A 22,390-nucleotide genomic window follows, 5' to 3' on the forward strand; every position below is an offset into this window, starting at 1 on the left:
CATGTGACCGCCTCCCATATCATATTAATTCTGTTTGTTGTGATTTTGGCTTCTCATCCACCCACGGTTTTCGCTTAAATTTCTAAAACGCCACTGCCTCTCATTATTGTCGTCATCTTTTTATTACAGGACATATTTTTCGGTCGTTTCCTTGTTTGGAACTTGGATAGTTTTGAACTTGACGCTCCAACACAGGAAAATGAAATTTTGGCTTGCAAATTTGAAAGCAAATAAATAACGTAAATTTTTGGATAGATGCTCTATCATATTGGTGCGTCCACGATTTTTCGCGTTAAATTTTAAATTAATGGAAAATAATGAGTTGAATTTGTGTTTATACAATTGATAGTTTTTTTATATGAGAAATTATGGAATTGCATTTATAATTCAATTAAAAAAGTCATTAGTCACAAAGGGTCATTGATCTAACATCAATATTAAGATAATTTAGGGCTTCTCCCTAACGACCACGTATGATGAAAGCAGTGGCGGAGCTAGAACTATAAGATCAGGGAGGCCGAGATAGAAAATACAAGTATATCAAATACATATAAGTGTTCAAAACACATGTTAGAACTAAATTTTTCAAATTTAAAGGGGCCATTAATTTAAATTACAAATTATCTATTAGTGAGTTGTATATTTATTACATTAATATAATATAGGAGAGAGGTCCAAAAAAATGGGGGGGCCAGGGCCACTTCTGGCCTAGGAGAGGCTCTGCCACTTGATGGAAGAAACTTTGATATAGACATCTTAATACAATCAATAGTTTAAACTACTCTAACTTAATGTGATATACGATAAGTGGAATTTAAAACTTATCATTGTTCCAATTAACTGGTTTAATCCAAATCTATATGATTTGGTTATTATTTATGAACAGGGGTTTGTCCCATTTGATAATTTGAGAACCCATTAGGATCGTATGGTATGGTATGTGATAGGGTGACCCTAGTATTGAGGTGGTGATGGCCCGTCTTCATATAAAGTTTTTGGAGTTTGGTTCCAAAACACTACAGCCACCACATGCGCGCCAATGTTGTCGGTGCACCCGCCCCTTTCTCATATTTATTTTCTGGGCATGAGAGAGGATGGGATGGGGCATCTATTACTTTTTAGTTTGTTTTTTTTCCCTCGCAATCACCCATTCTTCGCTACATATCACATTTCCTTTTCAACTTGGAACTTTCCATTTCGTTTGGTAGGTGCAGAGCATAAAAAATTAGATTGTTCTTATGGGAAAAATAAATGTTTAGTACATGACTGCCTAATTTGCTTAAATATTTATTTTTCTTGACAAAGCAACAAAATTAGTACTTAGGTGTTAAATTTTCTTTTTCCAAACTTTGCTGGTTGTACCTGGGGAAGTACCAAAAATAAAAATCTTATAAATAAATAGGCTTATTATCACAAAACATCCTTGAGGTTTGCGAAACTATCAGATTGCATCCCTTATGTTTTTTTTTGTTATTTATGGTCCTTAAGGTTAATAAGTGTCCTCACAAATAGTCTTTGCTGTCAGTTCCGTTAAAAAGTCTGTTAAGTTGATGATGTGGCACATATGTGGGCCCACATATCCAATAATATGACGCCACATGGATTAGATAAAAAATACATTTTAAAAATTAATTTCAAATTATAAACCATTTAAAAAAACTTAAAAAAAAATTAGAAACCCCAAAAAAAAAAAATCACCACCTCCTCCATTGCACCAAACCCCCACATCCTTCGTCCAAAAAACAAAAACCCCCATATCCAGCCTCCTCCATATCCCAACCTGCTATCCCAAATCAACACCAACAACAGCCAACCCAAACCTTGATATGCCAGGAACCTCACCCACTGCCCGTCTAATCTCCACCACCAAAGACCAAAATTGGATGGTGGTTAATAAATGCCAAATGAGTGGGTTGGGTGGGTTTAGTGGTTGTCTGGGTTTGCTTGGAGGGGAGGGGGGTGGAGTTTAGGTTGGTTGCTGTCAAATAAAGAGAACATGGAAGAGAGACAAAAAGGGAGAGAAAAGAAGGAGGGCGGGGCAGTGGTGCGGAGGGTGGGTGAGGATAGGTGCGGCTGTTGGAGGTGTGAGAGGGAGAGAGAGAGGAGATGTGGGTGGGAGCGAGGAGAAAAATGGGGGAAGGAAGAATGGTGGGGGTTAGGGTTTAGTGCGATGGAGAAGATGATGGTGATTTTGTGTTTTTTGTTTTTAATATATTTTCTTTTCTTTTAAGTTTTTTTAAATTTTTTATAAGTTTCAAATGTTTATTTTATTTAATCCACGTGGCGTCATATTATTGGATATGTGGGACCCATATATGTGCCACATCATCAACTTAATAGACTTTTTATCGGAATCTGACGGCAATGACTATTTGTGAAGACACTTATTAACTTTAAGGACCATAAATGACAAAAAAAAAAACATAAAGGACGCAATGTGATAGTTTCGCAAACCTTAGGGATGTTTTGTGATAATAAGCCAAATAAATATGACAAATAATGTATCTTCAATTTGAAAATGAAAACCATCCATATACATCTTTCCTTTTGAGTACGTAACAGGAGAGAGAAACACTCATGTAATGAGAATAACATTGTTTTACTATCCCCAATCAATAACACAATGACACGTGAAAAATATGCAAGGTTTTGGGTAACGGGGGAGGGGGGTGAGCAATGATGACAACAGCCGCACGATATGGGCCAGCAAATTCCATGTAGACAAGTTCCTTATATTAAATATGGGCCAAGAAGCCACAAGAGCAACATCTTTAAAAGCTACAGGTTATCTGGATTGGCCTTTTCTGTATTCGTCTTATCAGATAATCCACCGCTAATTAAATATTTAGTATTTATTATGGCAATGGTAACTTATTAAATATTCGTCTTATAAAATTTCAACTATAGTTTAGAGAATTATTAATGCTTTAATTCTTTTTTAGTTTATCCTATATTAAAAGTTTATCTATGTTCAATCTACCTCCAAAAATCTCAAACTTTCACATTTACTTCCATTGATAGACCCTCTCCATTGTCGCTGGTATCGACGTTGACACCAATTTCCCATCCCCATCCCCCACCACTCTCTCTCATCCCTCTATTTATCTTTCTCTCTATCATTTTTCTTTGTCTTTTCGGAACAACGACTATAAAGTTTTAAGGTGTGATTGTTAAATGTTATAATATTGATAGAAGACATGTTTCATATGACGTGTACTTTGGTGTAGTATTAACATATACATACACGTGGTATAATATAAGTGGATCGATAAGTTAATTTTATCAAGTTAGACACGTGTCATTTACGATTGCTCGGAGATTCATGAGAAATCCAATATGAAGTTTGTGGATAAGGCAATTATGTCAAGTCATAAACTACATTGCCAATTATTTTACAGTGCATGAGGTGAATGCATCTCAGACACTAGACATTTGTCAAATCATATGAGGAACCACATTATTATATACTTGTCGTTCATATTCCATTCACGAGACAAATACATCGAATTTACTGTCTTGGACACCTCATCTACATATTTTACGAGAAACGAAATGACACTGAAAAATTCATAGCTAAAATAGACATTACACCTCCAATTTACGCATCTTACAATGGAGATGCTCTTAGCACCATCCATCCATGATATATATATATATATATATATATATATATATATATGTGGTGTATAAAATCTATTAACCCTAGTTCTAAGTAAATTATTATTTCATCAAAAAAAAAAAAAAAAAAAGTAAATTATTATTGTATAGAAAAGAGGATGCACATAACATGTGATAAAAAGAGACGTTGAAAGAGCAGAGCCTTCTAGGGACTGTAAACCCAGGAGGTTCTCGTGTCGATTGCATCATTGTACTGTTTGGAAAGGCAAGTCCAGTCTAGGGCTCTCCTTATAGGTCCACATGTGCAGCTGTCGTTCAACAACAGCGAGTACACGCATATATAAAATCCCCGGTGACTCCGCCCTACTTTACCCTTCTCATCCATTTACAACAGCAACAGCAAACAGCAACAGCAACATCAACAGCACTCACAGTTTCAAAATTTAAAGAAAAAAATAAAAGAGAAAAAGAGAGAGAGAGTCAGGTCAGGGCCCTTCGATACGGTCCTCTTTCGGTCTCATTTCTGTCTTCTTTTTCTCTTTGTCCCTCAAAACCCAGAGCCAAAACCAAAACCAAAACCAAAACCAAAACCTCTCTTTCTGTTTCGTTGTCAAATCTCAGCCGTCGGATCCAAGCAATTTCCCCCAGGCTCTGAACCCCAACAATGGTTCGAGCGTCACATCGGAACTCACCGACCTCGAGCTCCGAACCCCGACTCGGATAATGGAACTCAACGATTCAACTAGCGACGAACTCAGAGACGCCAGGCCCGCCGCCGCCGAGCCCACTCGCTCTTTGCTCGGCATCGATCTCAATGAGATCCCTTCCCCGCCCGAAACCCTACCCGATTCTTACGACGTCGTACGCTCTTATCACGACCACCCTTCTCCGCCGCCCGGCGGTCCCGCCGGTGTTCCCGGCTCGGCTCGCGGCTCCGCTTGCCCTTTCTGCGGCAAGCCCGAGGTTCGCGGCCACGTGGTCGTCTGCGACGGCTGCGAGCGCGGTTTTCACCTCACCTGCGCCGGAATGCGCGGCCGCCAAGCCGTGAATTTGGAGGAATGGGTCTGTGAGGAGTGTACGGGCACTGGGGTTAGGAGCAAGCGCTGGCCGCTTGGAGTTAAGTCCAAGCAGATTCTGGATATCAACGCTTCGCCGCCGAGTGACGTCGACGACATTGAGGAGTTGCGCGATTTGAGGTAGGTGGTTTCAAACATTTTCCAAGATATTCAATTATTAAACTTATTTTTGTGCTTTTTTAAGTTCTGCTTTTGATTCCAGTTCAAAAAAAAAAAAGGTTCTGCTTTTGATTCTTTGAGCTCGTATATGAAAATTAATTTAAAAAGAATGATAGTAAAGGCTTTTTAGTATCTCACCAAGAATGCCATCCCTTGATATTTTGTGGTTACCACATTTCCCATCATAAATTACTTGATGACTGATTTGGAGGCTCATTTCCAAGCCATGCCCAAGGACCCCTGTTCACCATATTAGTAGACTAGTGCTTGTTCCAGCACCTACTTGCTATCAGTGCATGCTTGCAAGCATATGGGCCATGCTAGTGCCATCATTTAGTGACTGCTATGGAATTTACCAGTTTGGCACAGGGTTCCCCTTTTTTTGCACCCATAAGTCCAATTAACAGGCTTGATGTTTGCTTCCCTTGCTCGCTCTCGCTCTGCACGTGACATATGAAAGCCACTAGCTTTGCGTACACTTAAGAAGTTGTAGTTTTGGCATGGAAACTCTCCACGTGACATTCGAAACCCACTAGCTTCGCATGCACTTAAGAAGTTGTAGTTTTGGCATGGAAACTGTCCATTTGACATTCGAAACCCACTAGCTTCACGCGTACTTAAGGAGTTGTAGTTTTGGCATGGAAACTCCCTTCCAAATTGATACATTTGTATGTTAATTACAAATTTCTTGTTTACCGGGAACATTTTTCTTTTTAAAAAAGTGACATTTTTAAAATAGGTGAGGCCTGTTTTAAGCTTCTTGTTTATAACTGCTTTAAATTGGATTGTGGAGTCGGATTATTGTATACATGCTAATCTCTCGTATAAACCATGTACGAAAACTAGAAAAAGGGCAGCTTTTAACTTCTATTTGGACCTTTGGTATCCCTACAAAGAAATTTAAGTAGGTAAAAAAAATTTCCAAAATGATTTTGTATATTTATTTACTTTTAAACAGAAAGAGTTTGCCTTTACACCCTGGAAAAGGATGAAAATATCGTGAATATAATATTGGTGCTCAAATGTACGGATATATTGATATCTTTTTTATATTTGCAACTGCCAATTTTTTGTGGTTGATGGGTAGCTTAATTAGGATTGGGTTTGGATTAGATGTGATTCAAAACATTTATTAGGGTCGGGTTTGTCGTCCTTGCGTCTTCTTCCTCTTCTTTCTTTCGATTTCGAATCAATATCGGTGGAAATCAAGCATTTCTGCTCTGTTAAAGGCCGATATAGGGGAAATCTTTGGGATAAGGGGGAAATCTTGGATACATTGGTGAAATTTCAAGGATACGGTGGAAGAAATTGCTTCACCCCTACTATCGGTTTGTCAGCATATATTTTCATCCTTGCACCCAGGTAGCCCTGTAGATCAACTTCCATATTATGCCTTTTGTTGTTGTTCTCCACCTTTAATCTGCCACCACTAACGCAAATCAAAACTGGGGCGGCATAATGATGTGCAAACTATTGCCTTATTTCTTGCATTGTCCACATGCATTTCTAACATTTTTGTCGCCTGTTGGTTTTGCCACTGCTTTAATTTCTAAAATTAAAATGGTAAAGTTATTCTGTATTATGGATATTTTCTTGCATTTTCTAAACTTATCATTCTTGCCTCTTTTGTCTATTACTCATTGGTTAATATTTTATAAATTTCTTTAAATGCATGTTGTCCATAAGTAGTTACTGCTTAAACTTATTTTGATTATAGAAAGCACACTCCCGGTGGTAATTCTTTTGGTGGCAATCCATTTGGTGCCCCAGTGACATATTCAAACTTCTTGTACCCTGGAAACGGATTTGGCTTGGAAAAAGCTTCTGCAGTAATGACACATACGGTTAAAGTGGGATTTGAAGATATATTGCACCATACACAGACAATGGGTGGAAGCTTTGAGGAAGTAGATTTGAGGTTCCCTCTTGGAAAGCATAGGAGTAGTAATAATGCGTCTATTAGAATACCATCCCGTAGTCCAAGTGATATATTTTTACAGGCTCTCAAAGATTTTGTTTCTGAGAGGCATGGTGTACTAGAGGAAGGTTGGCATGTAGAATTTAAAGAGTCAATAGGCAATTGTGAACCATATTTAGTGTACCGTGCTCCAAATGGGAAGACATTTGATTCAGTATATGAAGTTGCGTATTATCTTGGCTTGATGCCTAACTGCAATTCTGTGGGATCTGAAATAAGAAGGGAGGGGTCTCTGTCTAATATAGAAAAGACCTATCTACCTAGAAAAAGAAAGTCAAGATTTTTATACACCAATGGATTGGCTGAAAATAAGGAGCTCTCTTCCAATGGTCTAAGTATGGAAGCTTCTGCCTGTGGTTTGGCGAATAATGTAAAACTGACAGAAGTTGGTGCAGAAGAAAATGGTCGCATTGGCTCACAGCAAAACAATGTAAGTTTATATGTTCTCTATTTGTTGTAATGTAAATTTAATGATGATGCTCCATAAGCACCGTAGTGTGGAGGTCCTTTCAGCTAGTTTTGTTTTGTTGATTCTTGTGTATTTTTTTCTCTCCAGGAGGGACTTCCGGTGCAGTTTGAAGATTTCTTTGTTCTTTCTTTGGGTGAAGTTGATACAAGGCCTTCTTATCATGATTCTAACCTGATCTCCCCTGTAGGCTATAGATCGTGTTGGCATGATAAGATTACTGGTTCATTATTCGTATGTGAAGTTTTGGACGGTGGTGATTCTGGTCCTCTTTTTCGGATCAGAAGGTGTTCATGCTCTGCATTGCCAATTCCTAATGGTTCAACTATCCTCTCTAGGCCACAACTTGGTAACTTTTGCAGTCATATTGATCAGGAAAGTCGTGACCCTACTTGTGATAATGATGGAAACATACATATGATTCTATCAGATCCTTCTCCGCCTATGGAAAATGATATTTTGTCTTGCCTGAGGAGTTGGTCGGAGGAAGCCAGTGATGTCCAGACATCAGCTGAATTGCAGTTTGAAGATAATTCTGGTTGTGGAAAATCTGGAACTCTTTCATCTGCTGATTTGGGTACAAGGGATGACATTGGTGAGATTTCAATAGAAGACCATTCTTCGTCTGCAGCTTGGGGAATGATTTCACAAAAAATTGTTAATGCTTGTTCTGAAATATTTAAACAGAAAGGCATTTTTAAATTTGTCTGTAAGCATGTTGAAAATGCCCAGGGCTTCCAAAATGGGGTTATAAGAAACGAGGATTACAAAGTGAACCATACTTCATTGGACAAGTTTTGTAGCTCACCAGTTTCTGTTAGCATCCCGTCTGTAATTCAGGCGGACGACGAACCTGGCTCTTACGACGAACCTGGCTCGTTTTATGACATATTAGCGAAATGGCTGGACCAGGATAGATTTGGATTAGATGTCGATTTTGTGCAAGAACTTTTGGAGCAGCTTCCTGGTGCCCAATCCTGTTCTCAATATCAATATCTTAGCGATAGAGGTTTTAATTCTACTCAGCTAACTGTGGGAAATGGGCTTCTAGTGGTTGAAATGAGAGCTGGATTGCATGGTAAAGAAGAAGAAGTGTTAGACAATTTGTTTAGGAGGTCCAAAAAAGCGAAGTTGGTCAAGGATGATCCCAAGAATGATCATCCACCTCCTCTTGGGAAGCCATTGTGCTTGAGGTTTCCTCCTGCACTTGTTGGTGACGTTTATCAGGTATGGGATGCTTCTTGCTGCTTTGCATTTATTCTAATTGTGTTAGTTTTGTGTTTCAGATACCACATGATTGACAGGCATGAAACTTATTGGTCCTCTTTTTATCTACTCAGGTTTGGGAACTATTTTCACGCTTTGATGAAATTTTGGGTCTAAAGGAGGCGTTCTCTTTGGAAGAACTTGAGGAGGAACTAGTTAACCCTTGGTTCGGTAGCTCAGATCGTACAGAGAAGTTTGAGAGGGAAATCCAAGGCTCTCAAGCTTTAAATTCACATAGAATTGATTATACTAGTGGACAATTATCTTCTAGCTCTGAGTCTGGCTTGGTAGTAGCTGGGAATAATCCACATGCGTTCATACACATGGAAACTGGAGCGATGAAGGAGGCAGCTCAAGCTAAGCTTGCATCTGTTACTTACAGCAGATGTTCTGGCATAGCTTTGACAAAAGCTCATGCATCACTGCTAAGAGTGCTCATAGGTGAGTTGCAGTCCAAGGTTGCTGCCCTGGTGGATCCGAATTTTGATTCTGGAGATGTGAAGTCAAAACGGGGAAGGAAGAAAGATGTTGATAGTTCAATTCCGGTGAAAAGAACGAAGCTTAATATACTCCCAATTAATGAACTGACTTGGCCAGAGTTAGCACGGAGATACGTCTTGGCTGTATTAGCCATGGATGGTAACCTTGAATCTGCTGAGATTACCGCTCGCGAAAGCAGTAAAGTGTTTCGCTGCTTACAAGGTGATGGTGGGGTGCTCTGTGGCTCTTTAACTGGAGTAGCTGGGATGGAAGCGGATGCACTTGTAAGATCAGCTCTTATCCCTTTATGGTGCTTTAGTATTCCATCATTTAGTTTCCGTGGAAGTACTTATGTATTGTTGCAAATGAACCACCTTCTAGAGAAAGCTACATTATATTATCTTGATTACATAGAGTATGACTACCCCATCTACCGTGAATACATACCTCTTTAACATAATGAACTGCACCTGCCCATTCAGAATGAATGAGAAGAAAGAAATGTCCATAAATTCAGTAGTTGCTGGAGCCCACACCTCACTCTAACCTGTAAAGAATTTACTTCCTACCCTAGCTTTCCTTAGTAAGTTCTTGTATTCCTTAATCAGAAACTGCAATCACTCCATACCTCCTTAAACATTAGGCATATCTATATCTTCAGCATTTGACCCTAACGAGGGATTGAACAAGGTGCTCTCTTAAGAACAAATATAATATCTAGATTAGCTTTTAAATGTCTCTGGCCTTCCCTTAAGACCGTATCTTTTCGCACTGGCAGTTGTTGTATATGACTGATAATTTTCAACATGTTAGGCTGCATATAAGGCTTAGTTGGTTGAATAGTTACATTCAGAAATTTGTGACATTGCAAATTGTTTGAGAGTACTCTTCTATTGTGAATTATTAGGCAATACTCTTCTCTAATGTTAGAAACAGAATTTACTTGCTAGGATGTTGGCTTTACCTGTCTCTTCTCGGTTCCAGTGAGGGTTGATTCAGTTCATCTGTTCAGTTGCTGTTACTGCAGTATTATTTATCTTTTTCTTTTCTTTCCTGTTTTTATGCATCATTCTCTTAAAGTGTCGGTCTGGTGCAATGACATGTGAAAAGAATGCATATTAATCCTCTTGTTTCTTTACACTTCAGTTGCTTGCAGAGTCTACAAAGCAAATTTTTGCTTCATTTAACAGAGAAAATGACGTACTTACAATGGAAGAGGAGGTGTCTGATGGTGGAGCAGGTGCTAATGAGAAGAATTTGGGGAATGGTAGTAATACGCCAGTATGGGCACAGGTGCTGGAACCTGTTAGAAAGCTACCGACTAATGTGGGAACAAGAATCAGAAAATGTGTTTATGAGGCTTTGGATAAGGATCCACCTGAATGGGCAAGGAAAATACTGGAACATTCAATCAGTAAGGAAGTTTATAAGGGCAATGCATCAGGACCTACAAAGGTGTTTTCCTCAGTAACATTGTTATTGCTTAACCATTGCTATTTTTCCTGGATCTGTACTTGATAAGAATATGAAAGTTTGTTGGGAATGTAATGTGTGAATCAGCGGAATTTATTGTGTTATAATATTCCTTTCAACTAATATTCTGATGCTGTAATTTACTTTACAGTTTCGGGATGCGGTAAATTTGCTGTAACTTATTAGTTTCATAAGTTTTAAAATGTTGCTTAACTATCTTAAGTTAGCGTCTTCTTTTTCTAAACTTAAATTGGAAATTTGCTTATGCACTCTCTTTGAATATCTGCTGTAAAATGTCATTGAATTCTTTTGCTTGATTAGGTGCATGGCAGCTTTAGGCCATCTTAAAAGTATTTTTTAGCTGAGTACCCAAGAAGGAATATTTGTGAATTTTTGCTGAACTTGCTTCTTGCTTCTTGCTTTATTTTGTTCCTTCTCCTCCTCGTCCTCTTATGCTTAACATTTAAAGATCGTGTTATAAATTTAAGAAGAAAAGTCATTGTACACTGGCATACTAAACTTGTTTTTGAGTTGGTTGAATCTCTTGCTTGATACTAAACTAAGGATTAAGGTTTTGGAAGACTTTTCATATGCCAAAATTATGTTTACATTTTTGTTTAGCAAGTTATTATAACCTTTGTTCTAAATTGGACACCTTTTCTTGTTGATTGCGCACAGAAAGCTGTTCTTTCAGTGCTAGCAGATGTATCGGGTGAAGGCTTGCTACAAAAGGCTGAGAAGGGAAGAAAGCGGAAGATTAATATATCTATTTCTGATGTTATTATGAAACAATGTCGCATTGTATTGCGTCGTGCTGCTGCTGCAGATGACACAAAGGTTTTCTGCAATTTGTTGGGAAGAAAGCTGATAAATTCAAGTGATAACGATGATGAGGGGCTTCTTGGATCACCGGCCATGGTATCTCGGCCTTTGGACTTCAGGACTATTGATTTGAGATTGGCAGCTGGATCCTATGGGGGATCACATGAAGCTTTTCTTGAGGATGTCCGTGAGGTCTGTTTTCTATGACAATGAGATTTCTTGCAACATCCTTCAATGCAGACTTATCTTTCAAGTGACCTTAGAAACAGTACTGAAACTTTAAGGCTGTAAATTGTTGTTTACTATAATTTATATGGTTGTACATTGATAAGTGTACATGTTAGTAAAAGTGAATATCTGGTCTTTTTCATAATTGTGCTGTATCCCACCATTTTAACATAGTAAAGTCCACTAATTCTGATCGTTACTTTCACTTTGCAGCTATGGAGTAATCTACGAATTGCTTATGGGGATCAGCCTGATTTGGTTGAGTTGGCTGAGACGTTAGCCCAAACTTTCGAAACATTATATGAGAAGGAGGTGTGTACCTTTCTATCCCTTCCCAATAACCACAGCCAGGCACATTCATGTGCAGGCTGTTCACAAATGTTACTCCACTTACAGGTACAAGAATTTACTTAAGTTCCTTCCCAGATTCAGTTGTTCTCTCCATGCAGGTTATTACGCTTGTTCATAAGCTTGCAGAGACTGCGAAGTTGGAATGCTTAAGTGCTGAAAGGAAAAAGGAAATCGATGATTTACTTGCTTCCACAAGTGGGATTCCCAAAGCCCCTTGGGATGATGGAGTGTGCAAAGTATGTGGCATTGATAAAGATGACGACAGCGTACTGTTGTGTGATACTTGTGATGCTGAGTATCATACTTACTGTTTAAATCCTCCTCTTGCAAGGATCCCAGAAGGAAACTGGTATTGTCCCTCTTGTGTTGTTTCTAAACAAACGGTTCAAGATGCATCAGAACATCATCAGGTCATTAGAAAACGCCGTCGTAAAAATTACCAGGGAGAAGTTACCCGCACTTACTTGGAGGCACTTGCACTTTTAGCAGTGAAAATGGAAGAGAACGAGTATTGGGAATTCAACGTGGATGAGGTTTGTATATTGATGCCTTTATACATATTCTTTTTCTAGTCATACTACACTTGCAAGATGGCTAACTACAAGAGATTGTATTGTACTATTGGTCTAGTCAAATATTTGTGGATCTGGCATGGCGCCAGTTGAAAATCACCCCTTTTTTCGCTTCAATCGAAGCTGTACAACAGTGGAGCTCTTCATTTCCTTGCTTCTCTTTGCATTTCTGCATGCTTATTTTTTCTGGTTGTTGAAATAGTGCATGCCCTTTTTCTGGCTGTGCTATTGACTTCTAAGCTTTTATGGTATTGTCTAAGATTTGAATATAATGGTGGATCAGCTGGTTAAATACTCTAAACTAGCAGTTGCCAGGATGTTACTCTGCATTGAAAACAGCCTTGAAGGGGTTCATTTGGGTGGGTATAAGTGTGGTCTCAAAGTGTGTCCTTTTTCACCTTGCTAATCTTCACAGGCTTGGATAGACCCCTGGCAAGTTCTCGCCTTCCACATGTGTTGGCTCCAACTTTGGACTGGGTACCATTTGTGCTTTGTTGATCCTTACGACAGTGAAGATGAAGACTGAAAGCCAATTAATAATAATTTTTTTAACAAATGAAAAGAAATGATACATATATACACTTAGTGTTCAATATTTCTGTTTTTAGGTTCAGATACACAACTCGACTTTTCTTGGACCCCCTCCCCTTTCCCTCTCTTCCAACCCAACTGTCAGTATCATTCACATGTTGTAAATGATAACATTTTAATATAATATATAACCATGAGAAAAAAATTGATTGTTACCATGAGAAAGAACAGGTATTCCATGCTGGTATAAATGTGCTAGGTCACTTGATAGATTTGTTGTGTTATCTAATCTTTCTGTAATAAATTATAAACTTAACAGCTTTCCCATCTGTGCTTGCAGAGAACATTCCTGCTTAAGTTCTTATGTGATGAGTTGCTTAATTCAGCTGTTATTCGTCAACACCTTGAGCATTGTTCTGAGACATCGGCAGAGTTGCAGCAGAAATTGCGGTCTTTATCTGCAGAATGGAAGAATCTCAAGTCGAAAGAAGAGATCTTGATTGCAAAAGCTGCAAAGGTTGATCCAAGTCTCGAAGAAGACGGAATAAAGGAAGAGCTTTCTACTTCTGTTGAAAACCATGAAAAATTTGTTCTTCAGGCACATGCTTTGAGTGGCAGGTCTAACCCCTTTAATGTAGTCTCCGATGATCTACCAGCACTAGAGGGTGCTCAAGGGTTAGATAAACACCCATCTGCCAGTAATGCAGAATATAGTAGCCAACATTCTGTAGATACTGAAGCTGGGGCAAAAGATGTCCATGCTGCTGTGCATGACACCAGTACACCAGGGAATGTTTCTTCAAATGCGGCTTCAGAGAAAAGTGACATATCCTCAAGACTGATTGAGTTCCCTTCATCAAATTCTTTGCCACATGAAATCAATGGCTCTATTAGAAAGATAGGTTGCCTTGGTCACCCACAAGACAATATGGAAATGGATGTTTCTCTGCCTTTAGATCAGCAAGGAGTTTGTATCCCTTCAGATGTGAGGAGTAATCATGTGGGTCAGCACATGTCACCTGCTTCTGTGAATGAATCACAATCCTACCACCTTGAGTTGAATTCTGTCAAAAGTGAATTATCACTTTTACAGGATTCAATTACCAGTGTAGACTTTGAGCTTTTGAAGCTGTCCGTACGAAGGGAGTTTCTAGGAATTGATTCTCTGGGTGGCTTATACTGGGCTTCAGGACATGCTCGGATTGTTGTAGATCGAACCGTGTCAGTGCAGGATGGGATGAATATGACAGATGGCAGAGACCCCACATGGAGGGGTTCTGTTATGCAAAGTTGTGCTTCAACTGGTGTGGATAGTTCTTTGCCGTTAGAGGGGTCTAAAGCTGGCTGTCCGTATTTATTTGAACCAAACAGTGCTATTGCTTTTAGTGCACCTTGGGTTTCTTATCAAACTGATGCAGAAATTGATGAACTTATAGGTTGGTTGAAGGATAAACACCCTAAGGAAAGAGAGCTGAAAGAGTCGATATTGCAGTGGAAAAAGTCGAGGTTCCAAAAGTTTCAGAAAACTAGAAGCCAAAGTCAGGATGAGCTCCTAACTGCTATTTCAGTGGCTAGAAATGGTGAAAAAACAGAATCTGATTGTCTTGTTACTAGGGCAGCCACTTTGCTGGAGAAGATGTACGGTCCATGCTCAGAGTTGGAAACCACTGACATCTCAAAAAAGCGGGGTAAGAGGGCTAGACTAACCAATGATGAGAAAATGTACAGGTGCGAATGTTTGGAACCCATTTGGCCCAATAGACATCATTGCCTCTCTTGCCACAGAACCTTCGTCACTGATGCTGAACTGGAGGGGCATAGTGATGGTAGGTGTGTTCCATTTTCAGCAGCCTGTGAGAAGGGAAAGGAAATAAGTGATTCTTCTAAAGGTAAGGGAAGTTTAAAGTGCGAGATAAATCGGGAAGAGTGCAGAGGTGAACTAAACAGTGTTGAAACTTCCAAAAGCGTGCATTCTGAGCTTAGTGCGAAGTTGATAAAGTTTCAGAACGGAGGGTTAGTTTGCCCGTATGACTTTGAAGAGATCTGTTCCAAGTTTGTGACAAATGATTCAAACAAGGATTTGATACAGGAAATAGGTCTTATAGGTTCCCAGGGAGTTCCATCTTTTGTCCCATCCTTATCTCCTTATCTCAGTGATTCTACACTACAGTTAGTCACTCAGAAAGATGTCGGTGTGCACGGTAATGGACCAGAGGCTGCTGAACAGCTAGTTTTACAAGGAAAGACTAATGTTGATATTGCAGGCTGTAGCAGTCTATCCGGGAAAGGTGGTGGGTTGCTAAATGCCAACATCCCAACTTTGGGATGTCTGGAAAAAGGAGAGAAGAGACCCTCAGGTAGTCATTCTTCTGTCGTGGGTGCTGGTCGCTTCTGTGTGGTCCCCCAGTCTTCTTTGAGGCCCTTAGTTGGCAAAGTTTGTCAGATCTCTAGGCGACTCAAGATCAATCTACTGGATATAGATGCAGCAATCCCTGAAGAAGCTCTTAGACCATCAAAAGCACACTTGGAAAGGAGATGGGCCTGGCGTACGTTTGTTAAAGCAGCAGTGACAATATATGAAGTAAGTCTTTTATTCCCTCGATTCTTTCTTTAGATAGTGCTTTCATAATCACTACTAAAATTGTATTACTCTATGGAATACTTTTCAGCATTTTAGATTAATCTTCTATAAGCTAAATAACTAGCTTTTTTTTATTTGAGGTTGTTAGAAGTTCTGTTAATAATTCAGTTATTATGTGGTGGAGCATTCTTAAACCCTTATAGAATTCAGTGGTTAGGCGCACCATCTAATTGTCAAATAATATGATAATTATCAAATAAATAAAATTTTGGCAGTTTTCTACCCAATAGAACTCTTTAGCATTTTAGCAGAGATTTGGCTGTTGGTTGGAGATTTGATAGTAGCTTGTTATAGTGTGATTTTGATTACTTTTAATAGAATATACCAGTGAACTAGTGTGGAAAAACATGATCGACATCTGAAATATCCTATTCTTTGGCATAAGTGAAAGACAGTAGTGTATTTTAAAAAACCTTCAGTTATTCTTTGCATAATATTTTGTTAGTTTATTTTCTTTGGTAACTTTTTATTTGTTTGAAGGATCAGTATGTTTATTTGTATGTCTCTATCACTTTCTTGTTATGTTCACTACTATGTATATCTGTACTGTTAAGTCCATAGATTTGGCGGGATTGCAAATAACACGCTTTGCTTTTCAGATGGTTCAAGCGACAATTGTGCTGGAGGACATGATAAAGACTGAGTACCTAAGGAATGAGTGGTGGTATTGGTCGTCATTCTCAGCTGCTGCTAAAATTTCTACTATGTCTGCCCTTGCCCTGCGTATATACTCCCTTGATGCTGCTATCATGTATGAAAAGATGTTTCCTAGTTCAGATACAGTGGACAAGTTGGAGCCCAGCAGTGTTCTTGACCTGAAGCTGCTTCCTATTTTGGATTCAACAGAAAAAACTAAGTTAAGTAGGAAATCTAACAAGAAAAGGAAGGAACCAGAGGGTTGATCTTGGGTTGTATGATTCTGAATTTGTGGAGATTAATCCAGACAGGGTTGGTTGGTACAGTGGCCATGAAGCAGCAGTAGACAGATTTTGTGGGTGGAAATGGTCATGGAACCCCATTTTGGGTTGGGTTGAGTTGGATCAGAATTGAGCAGACCACTAGTTTTGAAAAATGAAGGAGGTCACTGCTTCTGCTGCTGCTGAACCATGTATCATCTGTACATAAAGGTAAAGCTGACATGCTAACTTGGATGCTGGTTATGAAAGCAGTCTGTTCATACAACAATATCTGCTTAGAGGATTCGAGTGAGTGCCCGTACAAGTTTGATATGTGCAGATAAAATCCAATTTTGGAATGATTTCTGCTGCAGCTTTCAGAATTTGTTGCTCGGAAAGGGAAAAGGGAATCAAATGACAAATCTTACAAAAAGAGCGAGACCCATATATAGATATAGCGGGAACTAATGTAAAGAAAACAAAAAAAAAAGCAAAAAGAAAGAAGAGAAATTGGCAAATGTTGAAGTTAAGCAGGTTTAGGCAATATTTCATTCTTTATACATGTCTCTCTCTCTCTCTCTCTCTCTCTCTCTCCTGTTTATTTGTGCTGGCTGATGAGTCCCAAGTCTCACTGGCTCAGAGTTATTGTTTTGCTCTGTTTTCACCTATAATTTAGTAGTTAGGTTGTTGGTTTTCATCTTTTTAGGCGCTATGCTATGCCATTGCCGGTTGAGGAATTTTCTATTCAAGTAGTCTTGGGACAGCCTTCCCTTTTGTAGCCAAGTAACAGGTATTAGTAGTAGATGGATGCATTACAAGTCAATTATCATGATTAGCTCAATAGCAATGATTGTGGGGGGTTTGCTTTAATTTGTCTTCGTGGGAAGAATTATATTAAAACTTGGAGTTTCTCAGCTTTTGCCTCACCCTTGCGTTTGATTAGCTTATTTATTGCCAAGCCAATGGTTGCCTTGTTTGGGTGTATGTTAGGACCAAGAAAGCTTAGCAGGGTGTGTAATCAGTCTTTAAATTTACCCTTATTATCTGCACTTGACTTTGAGGCGAATTCGTGAATAGGGTAAAATAAATTTCTACCCTACTACATTTTATGCTCTCAAAATTCTCAGTCGCTCCCCAAATTTAGATGATCTTGCAAATTATTACGAGTCTGGGTGTGTTTCTCTGAGCTGACACAACCTCAGTAGGGCAAAGCATGCTGTTCTTTCTCTTTCAGCCTCAGCATCTCTCTGAGTGCATGAGAAGAGCTGAGAGCTAAGGAGGAACATGACCGGTCGTTTGGCCACAACTTGCTCCCATTCCAACCGTCTCCCTTCCACTTGCAGCTGCACAAGCCCATTGTCAGGTCCTGGAAGGTCCCTTTCCTTCCCTTTCTTTACCCATTTTGTTAATTATGTAAAATCTTTTGTTTTTTAGATTAAAATCATCAAGTTCTTCTCGCAGAGAGGCCCTGCTCAACTCACAAATGGGGTTTCTAGTTTTGGCTATTCGATGTGTTTGTTCTTTTTCAACGTATTAAAAAATGTCGTAGGAAATTCCGCATTGAATATAGGACAGGCAACGCTTAGAATATAGTACAAGTGGGAAGCCAAGACGCCATTGACGAAAACACTTGCATTTATTATTGGCGCACAGATTAATATCGAGTATCTGAGGCACAAGTAAGCTGCTCCGTACACTAATATTACACATTCGTGTTCGTAAACTGTGAAGAACAATGAGCTCAACATATAGAAACACCTCATACATACATAGTAGGACACTCTTATTTTTAAGGAAATTATTAGGACCACACCCACCAGCCCATAGACACACCCTCCTCCTGCTGTACCTGCTCCTCCACGGCAGCCGCAAACACATCGGAGAAGTAACCCCGCCCGTCATCACTGCCGTCATCTTCTTCTGAGTTGACCCCACTATGATGATGATGATGATGAGGGTAATTATTGTGGACGTTGTCCTCGTTGAGAAAATTGTAGGAGTCGCCGCTGTCCACAGGCTGAGGACCTTCGGCCTCATCCACCACTGCGCTTCCTCCGCTCCCGGAACTCAGGCGGTCCTCAACTTTGACGCTGCAGCTATATTGCAGACCAGCGGCATAGCTTATTGGAACAGCATCCCTCATCTCATAACCAGCAGGAACAAGAGGGTCGCACTTGTCGTCGTCAGCATGATCAGGTGCAAATGCTGCTGCTTTGATATTGCTGGTCTCCTCTTTAGCTTCAAGTTTCTGGTTTATGGAAACCACCTGCGCATTAATTGATTTCATTTAATTAATTAATTAATAACAGAAGTTACTGATAATGATGAAATAACCACTAATTACTATCCTGCATCTTATTTTAATCAGAAAGAAATAGTCAAGGAAGAATATGCATCTTTTTTATACCCTATAGTATATTCATCATGTGACTCTGAAAGTGGCTTTTTTTAATGTTCGCTATATATATAAAAGAAATTCTCCTATACAGATATCCGGACGTTATTATCGTGCGAACGTAATATATTTTGTACTAACCTTCCTTGCTTTACTGACTATTTACAATAGCATCCGCACGATAATAACGTGTGGACATCCGAATAAGAGAATAACTAATATATAGACACCACCAGCAATTTTGAATTGTGTTACTACACCAGCTGCTTAGCTAGGTTTCCACTAGAGTGTAACAATAATTAAAGAGTTGATTAAACCATTTTAACAAGATAATTATATAATCAATTCACTAATGAGGAAGCAAGCGCAGTAGTAGTACCTCGGATTTGAGCTTGTGATTCTCCTTAAGGATAGAGTCATAATTAGACAAAAGGGAGTCGTAAGAAGATTTGAGAAGATCATAATCGCGCTCGAGCTGCTTTGTCTTCCATCGAGCCCTGCGGTTCTGGAACCACACAGCCACCTGCCTTGGCTGCAGCCCCAGCTTCTTGGCCAGCTGCGTCTTCCGCTCTGGCTCCAGCTTGTTCTCTGTCTCAAAGCTCTTCTCCAGCATATGCACCTATTCATCAAAATTAATTTAACACTAATTATTAATTAAATCAGAAAATAATCAATACTCTCTAATTAGTCACTCACACTGAATCTCATCAACCCACCACATCCATCACTTCATTAATTATAAGTCAAAACAGAAGCGAACAAAATTTAGATAGATCGGATCAGATTCCCACTAGCAAAGGAGAGACTTTGATTTTCATGAATTGATGCTGAGAAGGTGAATATGCCAGCATCAACATATATTTCATTTTTTGAACCACAATTCATATATTCCTTCCTTATTTTATTTTATCCACGATAGTCTAAATTAATCTAATCTACGAGAAGAATATTTGAACTTCGTATCCACAATAGTCTAAATTAATCTAATCTACAAGAAGAATATTTGAACTTGTTACGAAGAGGCTGACTTAACCAACTGGTCTAATCTACGTCTGCTTATTAATCGTGAAGGCAGAAGGAATATTATTTTAGACAAATAAATTAAGATGGTAGAATAACCTGGTCAGGAGTGAGGCGGCGCTTCTTTTCCGGCAACTGCTCGTCGTAATATTCTTCGTCGAACAGTTCATCTTGCGATGACGATGAGCTGAATAAACTTCGCCTCCTCGAGCTTTCTTGATCCATCAATCCCATAACCGATCTCGGCCCTTCATCATCATCATCAACATCCCAAACAACAATATCAGCTAAATAATACTCTCAAAAAATAAAAATTCAAAAATTTACGCAGAAATGATTTAATCACCTCGAAAAACGTGATCAGCATTCCCGAGGAACAGCATGTTGCCACCACCTTGCTGGCAAGCGGACGATGTGGTCGAAGGGTCAAAGAAAAAACGGCACGGCTCCATCGTCGGTCACTGATGATGCTCTGTTCTGGTGAGTTCTGAGCGCGGGTAGGCCAAGGGGGTCGCGCGAGATCTCCGCCGTAGAGTCTTGCTTAAAGAGTGATGATCAGTACTAATTATCAGGTGGGTGGCCTGAGAATATTATTAGTATGGGCTCTGCTTGTAATTGAGGGGTTTGTGGGTGTGGAATTAATTAGAAGATCATAATCTTGTGACGGAAGAAACTGGTGCTCCACAGCAACCTCGCCGGAGTCTCCAAGGGGCATATACAAAATCCCATCACACCACCACCGATTTTTTCCAGCTCCGCTTCCCAAATTCCTCCGCGCCTCCGAAACTACCACCTCCGCTATATTATATGGAGGGAGATTAATAACAATTTAGACTAATTAAGACGGGTTTAGGTCCTAATAATACACACGAGTTATTTTACGCACCAAACCTCCATGAAAGAAAGGTAGGCGGTGCTAATATGAGATTTAGAAAGAAATAAATATGGGATTTGGAGATCACCGGAGCTTAATTAAACGTCCGGCGAGGAAGGTGATCAGTGTGTGGCGCTTCTAGGTGTTTTTTGCAGCTAAACTTGAAAGTGGCGACTCCACCGCCTTTTATATTACTCCCCCGGACGAAACTGCCCTTTGAAATTGTATTTCACGACGCTTTCTCGTTGGAGAGTTGCGTAATTTCAAACTGCTTTTGGACTGGAGTTTAATCTGAATGATGGCACAATTTTATTTATTTTAAAATTTTGCCATGACAAAAATGTCTATTTCAGTTGCTTTTTTTTTCTTTTTTTTTTTTAAATAAAAAAAATAAAAAGTTTAGAGAGAGACTGACTACTCTAAATCAGTATGGAGAGAATATATACACATCTCAATGCATTTTTTCACTAAACTAGATTTTTATGGCGAAAGAAGATATACACATTGAATATTGTTAATTTATTAAACACAATAAAGTTGTGAAATTGCAAATGGGCCCACTGCGCATCTGTTCATATGGGGGTGAGGAGGGAATGGGTTTGAAGGCTTATGGTGGTGCAGGTGCCAGCCAATCTGGAACGTTAAACAGGGCCCCATGCTTGGAGGTCGGGGGATTGTCGGATCCACATCACCCAATTGTTCCGATTGGGATAAACGGTTCTGATTCTCTTCTTTTTAAAATCGTTTTTGACCTGGCCAGCCAAGTATATGTCTGTCTCTCTCTCTCTCTACATGTTTGTCATATTTTATTATCCAAACCCTAACTCCAACTCCCTAATTGCTAAATGCACGGCTAATGGAGAATCTCAACATTTCATTTTCATCTGTTACTTGTTAGACTCGTCTGTCTTTCTCTTTTTTTTCTTTTTTAAAGAGAAAGATAGAGAAATTAGATATCCATTTATAAGAACGAGAAGACGAAAATCGAACTCTCATCGATCTCCAAGAGAGAGTTGGAGAAACCTAGCTGTAAACCTATAACCTTCCCCTATACAATGTCCAAAACAGAAGAAACAAAAGGAGGGGAGGCGAGGAATATATTGGTGATGTCATGAGTGGCTTGGATTAAATTAAGTTGATATGGAAAAATGGTGGGAGTTCCCTTTCACTTTTCTCATGTAAGTTAATGCACGCAGAATATTTCATTTCATATTGCCAATATTTGACGCGACTTGTGATCTCAATCTCAAAAACCATAGACTATACTTCTTTCTTGGCTACTATTCTCTTCTTTAAGTGACGCTGTCACACTCATAGAAATATATTTATAAGGTAAGGTAGTGGACAGGCCATATTTTAGTGCTTGTGGTGACATTGTGCCAAGCACTTATGAAGCACTTGATTATGATGTTTTCAATAGTTCAATTAGTAGTGCAACACTTCTCTCTCTCTCTCTCTCTTAAATTTACTACTTAGACTTTAGGACTTTGAAAAAATCTCGACTCTAATAAAATTTTATAGTCAAGTTATTTAAATGCAATAAA

General features: G+C 39.2%; 2 protein-coding genes across 2 annotated transcripts; one reads left to right on the forward strand and one right to left on the reverse strand.

Annotated features, from left to right (window-relative positions):
• The first annotated feature begins 3,998 nt into the window (after positions 1-3,998).
• MBD9 (methyl-CPG-binding domain 9) lies at positions 3,999-17,119 on the forward strand. The gene is made up of 10 exons (XM_021962545.2): positions 3,999-4,814; positions 6,571-7,261; positions 7,388-8,524; positions 8,638-9,327; positions 10,190-10,498; positions 11,195-11,530; positions 11,780-11,878; positions 12,016-12,450; positions 13,361-15,601; positions 16,261-17,119. Exons 1-10 carry the CDS (start codon positions 4,342-4,344, stop codon positions 16,561-16,563), a joined length of 6,714 nt encoding a protein of 2,237 aa, XP_021818237.2. The 5' UTR covers positions 3,999-4,341; the 3' UTR covers positions 16,564-17,119.
• A 1,055-nt stretch (positions 17,120-18,174) lies between these two features.
• On the reverse strand, positions 18,175-21,016 carry LOC110761431 (homeobox 1). Its single transcript, XM_021963932.2, has 4 exons — positions 20,319-21,016; positions 20,072-20,220; positions 19,332-19,571; positions 18,175-18,823 (listed from the first exon to the last, which is right to left on the reverse strand). Exons 1-4 carry the CDS (start codon positions 20,422-20,424, stop codon positions 18,359-18,361), a joined length of 960 nt encoding a protein of 319 aa, XP_021819624.1. The 5' UTR covers positions 20,425-21,016; the 3' UTR covers positions 18,175-18,358.
• Positions 21,017-22,390: the final 1,374 nt, after the last annotated feature.

The sequence above is a fragment of the Prunus avium genome, chromosome 3 (genome assembly GCF_965620075.1).
Source record: "Prunus avium chromosome 3, drPruAviu1.hap1.1, whole genome shotgun sequence".
Lineage (NCBI taxonomy): Eukaryota > Viridiplantae > Streptophyta > Magnoliopsida > Rosales > Rosaceae > Prunus > Prunus avium.

Coding starts and splice junctions, on each gene's coding strand:
- MBD9 (XM_021962545.2), top strand. CDS start 4,342: ATGGAACTCAACGATTCAACTAGCGACGAACTCAGAGACGCCAGGCCC. Junction 10,499..11,194: donor ATGCATCAGGACCTACAAAG/GTGTTTTCCTCA, acceptor GATTGCGCACAG/AAAGCTGTTCTTTCAGTGCT. Junction 12,451..13,360: donor GGGAATTCAACGTGGATGAG/GTTTGTATATTG, acceptor CTGTGCTTGCAG/AGAACATTCCTGCTTAAGTT.
- LOC110761431 (XM_021963932.2), bottom strand. CDS start 20,424: ATGGAGCCGTGCCGTTTTTTCTTTGACCCTTCGACCACATCGTCCGCT. Junction 20,221..20,318: donor TGCTGATCACGTTTTTCGAG/GTGATTAAATCA, acceptor ATGATGATGAAG/GGCCGAGATCGGTTATGGGA. Junction 19,572..20,071: donor GCCGCCTCACTCCTGACCAG/GTTATTCTACCA, acceptor TTTGATGAATAG/GTGCATATGCTGGAGAAGAG.